Consider the following 6,559-nt stretch of genomic DNA (forward strand, 5'->3'; position numbering starts at 1 on the left):
TGGTTCTAGTCTGGCACAGCCACAGACATGCTATAACCTCTCCTGAATAAAGGAAAATCAATTTTATCACGTTAATTCATAAGAACTTGAAAAACTTGATAATGAAGGGAGGCAAAAGCACTAACAATCTATATGACTTTTTTGTTGTTGTTTTTTAAGAGACAGGGTCTTACTCTGTCGCCCAGGCTGGAGTGCAATGGCATGATCATAGCTCACTGCAGCCTCAAAGTCCCGGACTCAAGCAATCTTGCTACTTCAGCCTCCCAAGTAGCTAAGATTATAGGCACACCTCTACACCCAGCTAATTTTTAAAAAAAATTTTTTTGGTAGAAACAGGGTCTCCATATGTTGCCAAGGCTGGTCAAAAACTCCTGGCCTCAAGTAATCTTCCCACCTTGGCCTCCCAAAGCACTAGGATTACAGATGTGAGCCACTGAGCCTGGCCCCCATATGACTTTAAAGAAGGAAGTCATTTAACCTGTGACTTAGTTTCCTCATTTGTAAAATAAGGGTAATAACAAGATCTATCTTACACAGTAGTTGCAATGATTAAATGAATTAAATTGTATAAAGCAAGTAGAATAGTACCAGGCACACAATATGTTTTAGCCATTTTTATTATTCCTTCTTTTGAAAAACCTATTATAACACTGAAATACTTCTCTTTATTCTACATTCCTAGTTAACACAGAGAAGCACAGATCTCAAAAATGTGACCTAAACCATCTAATTTATATACTGCAGAATTCTTATCTGAAATTATAAATACTAATGCTCAACTCAATTTTATCAAAAATTAGCAGTTGATTGATCTCAATTTTTCAAATGGGCCCCTTTTCTATTTAAAATATATCCAGGATTAGGCAGAATGGTTCAAGCTTTACATTATTTAGTATATGAAGCAATATAGCAACAGAAGCCTCCAGGACCCTATCACAGAAGCAGTGTTGCAGTGGTGCCCTCTTCAGGCCATTCATGGATAATACTTATCACTAGGTACTTGGATTTCTGACAAACTCCTAAGATACTAGATTTCATTAATTTTTAGTAAAATGCTTGGCTGCTAAAGTTAATTCCCTAAATTTCAATCATCAAATTAGCTTACTTATTAAAAATTCACATCTGGAGTCTGACAGGCCTGAGATAAAATCTGGACCCTACCATAGTTTAACTACGTCATCTTGTAAGACACTGAATTTATATGAGCTTCAATTTCCACTTCTGAAATATAGGATTAATAGTACTCAACTTATAGACATTTTTAAACAATTAAATGAGAGTACATAAAAATCTTAGCACAGTGATTAAAACAGTATAGATTCAATTTATTATGATTATGAAAATATTAACATAATTTCTCATAACAATCATGCATCAAGACCTTAGGTTTTTGTTTATGCCGCTAATGCCCTAACTTGCAAGCAGTAATAATTAAACTTCAAAGTTTAAAATAGGTTTTCTTTCCTATGTTAAATATCTTTAGGAAAATTTTTTTCCATTGATAACAGTGAAACATAACAGCTAATATTTACTGAGTATTACTGTCCATATCAAGCACATATTATTATTAAATTCTGTAGACAAGGAAGTGAAGGCAAAGAGAAGTTAAGTAACTTTCACTCTCAACTATCAGCCTTCTACACTTCCAATATTAAGCTCCTTCCTTGATATAAAACCTCCTGTAACTATGCCTGATAGTTAGACTTCAGGACTTTTAGACCTTGGATTCAATTTATTTATCTATATCACAAAACCTCCTTAATTCCTAACCACCTCCTCGGAACTCCCATACTCTTCTCTGCTCTCTCCTGTCCAGATCTATTCTATTTAATATGTGCTATGTTTAAGGTACTGTGGGAAGTCAAACATGAGAGTGACAGTTGTTGCCCTCAAGTAATTTATAATCTAACAGGACAAATAAGTACCATAGGAAATGGATGGGAAAAACAGGATGACAGGGCAGTGATATTACACAAATCCAGTCATACAATCATAGGAAGACATTATGGTTTGAATGTTTGTCCCCTCCAAAACTCATGTTGAAATTTAATCCCCAGTGTGGCAGTATTGAGAAGAGGGTGCCTTTAAGAGTTGACTGGGTCATAAGGACTTGCTCTCATGAATGGATCCATTCATGGATTAATGAATTATCACAGCGGTGGGACTGGAGGCTTTGTAAGAAAAAGAAGAGACACCTGCGCTACCATGCTCAGCCCCCTGACCATGATGCCCTGTACCACCTCAGGACTCTGCAGAGAGTCCCCACAAGCAAGAAGGTCTTCACCAGATGCAGCCCCTCAACCTTGGACTTTACAGCCTCCATAACTCCATAACAAAGAAAAGAAATTTCTTTTCTTTGTAAGTTACTCAGTTTCAGGTATTCTGTTACAATCAACAGAAAACAGACTAAGAAGAGTTTCATGGAGTCAGTGAGCTTTGAAGTGAACCTTGAAGGATGCACAGAATATGTCCAAGTGGTGATACATAAAGTCACAGAGATGGGAATATGCTCAATGTATTCAAAGCGGAGTGAAAAGTCTAGTTTGGCTAAAAGAACTACATAATAGCTAAAGGTAGAAAAAGATATTTGGGTCATACCAGAAAGGACTCTCAATAGAATACAAAGGGTTTATGTGTAATTCAATAAAAGGTTATGGAAGATTTCAGAGCTGACATTCAGGACTATTACATTAGGGAGACTATTCTGGCCACTGCCAAAATAAGAGAAAAAAAGCTGAAGCACTAAGACCATTTAGCAGGTAATTCCAACAGTCCATGTGAAAAGTAACAAGAACCTGACCTCGGTTAGTGATAAGGAAAGGAGAGAAGGATAGGGAAAATAGGGCAAAGCATTTGTGATTAATTATGGGCAGAAAGGAGAAATTGTAAATGACTGAAGTTCTGAGCCTTAGGAACTGAGAGAATAGTGAGACCTTCTGTAAAAACAGAAAATTAGGAAGAACAAGATAGTGTTAAGAGGCCAGGCATGGTGGCTCACGCCTGTAATCCTAGCACTCTGGGAGGCCGAGGCAGGAGGATCATTTGAGCTGAGGAGTTCGAGACCAGCCTGAGCAAGAGCGAGACCCCGTCTCTACTAAAAATAGAAAGAAATGATCTGGACAACTAAAAATATATAGAAAAAATTAGCCAGGCATGGTGGCGCATGCCTGTAGTCCCAGCTACCTGGGAGGCTGAGGCAGAAGGATCGCTTGAGCCCAGGAGTTTGAGGTTGCTGTGAGCTAGGCTGACGCCACAGGGCTCTAGTCTGGGCAACAGAGTGAGACTCTATCTTGGGAAAAAAATAAATAAATAAAAAGATAGTGTTAAAAGAGAGGTCAAGTTGTGACACTCTGCTTTATGAAATGTCTACAGGAAATTCAAGTGATGTGCAATAGACAATTAAAGAAATTCAAGTCCATAGCTCAATGTGAAGCCAAACAAAAGACAGAGATTCGCAAGTCAGCCTTCAGATGAGAGCTGAAGCCATAAGAGGGATTGCAATCACCCAAAGAAACAGTGAATATAGAGAAATGAGGACAAATCTTGAGACACCTCTATATTCAAAGTGAAGAGCCTTAATTGCAGTTATTGCTTCATTTCATTTATTTTCTACCCAACCTAGACCCCACAGTTATATTGCCATAAATTATTCTACCCTCTTACTAATGTGCCCATCTTTCTCATTTCCAGTCCTAAATTATCCCCAAAGTCTTTGAGCTTTGATCCGATGTCCGACCTACAAAGCATGGTTAAAGAATATTATACAAGCATGCCCTGGAAATTTTTAGTAAATAAAATGCGTCCTCACCACTGCTGTAAAAGCCTTTTATTCATCCTCTGTTGATTTCTTATATTCCTTAAACCTGTTTTTAACCTTTTCCATTTTTTAGTCCTTAACCCCAGCCTTTCTCACCCTTAAAGTAATCTCCTATTACTGAAAAGAAACAGGCAATTATCCAATGAGAGCTTCCACTCCACCTCAAAATCTGTCTTTCCCTTCTTGCCTTTTGCTTTTGTAGAGAGAAATGTCCTGCCTTCTTACCAGTGCTTAACCCCCGTATCATGCCTGTGATCATATCATCTCCTTCTGAGGATCTTAAACATCTGTTCTTTTGTGTCTTCCCCATATTGGCTCCTTACACTTGGTCTACAGATAAGCTCTGTGCTCTTATCCTAGTAACAATCATACCTATCCTACTATTTATTCTCAGGCTAAATTTGCAAAAGAATCATTTACGCTTACAAACTCCACTTCTTTGTCACCAATTCCCTATAATCTATCTTACTCAACCACTATATTAAAACTGCTTACGAAAGGCCACAAATGACTTAGTCATTTGGCTTAGTCATCAAATCTGAGCGCATTTTCTCAGTCTGTATCCTTCAACTGTCTGCACCATTTTGGTGTTTGTTACCCCCTTTCTTCTTCCTTCTATAAGGTCACCTTTTATAACACAGAATTCTTTTCATTCTTCTTCTACCTCTCTGGTTATTTATTAAATATTCCTACCACTTGTACTCCCTGAAGGCTTTGTCTCATCCGTCCTTTATCTTTCTACTCTCTCCTCAGTCAAGCATTTACTGCGATAACTTTAAGTATCACCTTTCTAAAATCAACTTTCACTTCCTTACCTTGACCACCAAACCCAAATTTCCAATAGCCTACTCAATATGGCCATAATCAATATGGCCATCCTCTTGTGGCTCAATGAGATCATCTAGATGGTATCTCAAACTCATTATGTCTAAAATGAAACAATTTCTCTCCACCTTCCTACTCACTGGTATGTGTTTACCTAGTTACCCAGGCTTAAAATCCCAAATTACCTTGTTTCCCTCAACTTTAAATATATATTTTTTAAAAATTCAAGCCTACAGAAAAGGTGAGAGAGAAATACAATAAACACCTACATACCATATACCTAAATTCACTGACATTTTGCCACATTTGCTTTATATTTTTACATATTTTTCCTTTTTTTCTTCTTTTTGTTAAATCATTTCTGCAAGTTGAAGACATTATGACATTTCACCCCTAAATACTTCAGGACGTATCTTCTAAGATTAAGGATAATCTCCTATATAACCATAACACCATTATTATACTCAAGAAACTGAATAATATTATGGTACTTATCTGATATATATTCTATATTCGAATTTCACAATCATACCAATTATGTTCTTAACAGCTATTCTCTCCCTCTAATCCAGGATCCAATCAGAATTCAGATTTGTGTATAGCTGTCATGCCCTGGAATAATACACTTTCTTGTAACTTCTAATCAAGTCCCATTAAGTCTACTTTTGAAATATCTCCCAAATCTATTCCTTTCACCATGTTGCCCTCATTCCCTCTCACCTGGATTACTTCAGTTAGTATAGTTTCAACCTACGAACTGCTCCAAATTAATCTTAAGATTTGGCTGCACTGTCTAAGGCCTAAATTTACCCCTATGTCCAAAAACCTTCAATGATTCTCAGTTACTGACTAAATAAAGACTCAACTTCTCAGTCCTCAACCTGACATTCAAGATCCTCTACAATCTGGTCACACAACATATTTCCAGTTTTATGTTTTATTATTCTGCTCTTATGTAGTCTCTTATCTTAGCCCATACTATCTTCTACCTAGAATTCCCTTCCTCACGCAATTTCCACTTACTGAAATAATAACCATTCTTTAAACTAAATGTCCCTTTTTTTCTGATCACACACCCTCTACCTGCTGCCACCATGCAACCTCTTCCCCTCTTTCTCTTCTAATCCCTGTAATACTTTATATCTTTCTAAAGTCACATCTGCTTTGTATTTTACTTAGGTATGTATCCTATCTCTAATACTTGACTACAAGCTCTTCAAAGGCAGGGATGATGACTATGTAGCCTGAAGTGCCAACACAGATTTCTATATATACCAAACACTCAACAAATATTGATATGGTATATCAAGAGGTAGGACTTCTACCAAATTAAACTATATCCATAATGATTTGCAGGCTAACCATCTCTCCCACTCAACTACAATCCCTGGCCTCTCCTGGCTTCTTGTGCCCTTTTGTGGTTCATGGCCTAGCTGGAATCATCACTTCCTATCTTACACACTTTATTGCTTTTTGTTCAAGGATATGGTGCTAAACTTGGAATATGAAGGGGTTCTGTCTATTTGACAGGATCACTTTTTTACTTTCTATGGTGCCACCAAATATTAATTCTGTTTTCTACTCTTATTTTTTCATTACTTTTCCAGCAGAATCATTACTAAAAGCATAGGAAAAAACATAGCTTTCACTAAAATAACAAACTATAAATACACAAAGAAATAATTTCCAAGACCTGCTATTTACACTTACCTGCCCCCAGGCATACATATTATTATGAGTCTGTGAAGGGTTGACTTTTGAAAGCAGAAAACGGGCCTTAAAAGCAAGAAGAAATAACATTATCCATCAAAACTAGATTTAGTCAATATAAGCTCAATAAATACATTATACCATCTAAAATAAATTTTATTTGTGTTGGTAAAATTAATTTTATTAAATAGACTTTTTAAATGATTA

General features: G+C 36.6%; 1 protein-coding gene across 1 annotated transcript in view; it reads right to left on the minus strand.

Annotated features, from left to right (window-relative positions):
• Window positions 1–6,559, minus strand: part of SEC23A (Sec23 homolog A (S. cerevisiae)) — a 55,163-nt gene that overhangs the window by 2,485 nt on the left and 46,119 nt on the right. Inside the window, exon 16 of the mRNA XM_012657998.1 lies at window positions 6,353–6,418. Coding sequence (XP_012513452.1) covers window positions 6,353–6,418 — 66 coding nt within the window. The remainder of the gene's footprint in view (window positions 1–6,352; window positions 6,419–6,559) is intronic.

This window comes from Propithecus coquereli, unplaced genomic scaffold, assembly GCF_000956105.1.
Source record: "Propithecus coquereli isolate 6110/MARCELLA unplaced genomic scaffold, Pcoq_1.0 Scaffold116, whole genome shotgun sequence".
NCBI lineage: Eukaryota > Metazoa > Chordata > Mammalia > Primates > Indriidae > Propithecus > Propithecus coquereli.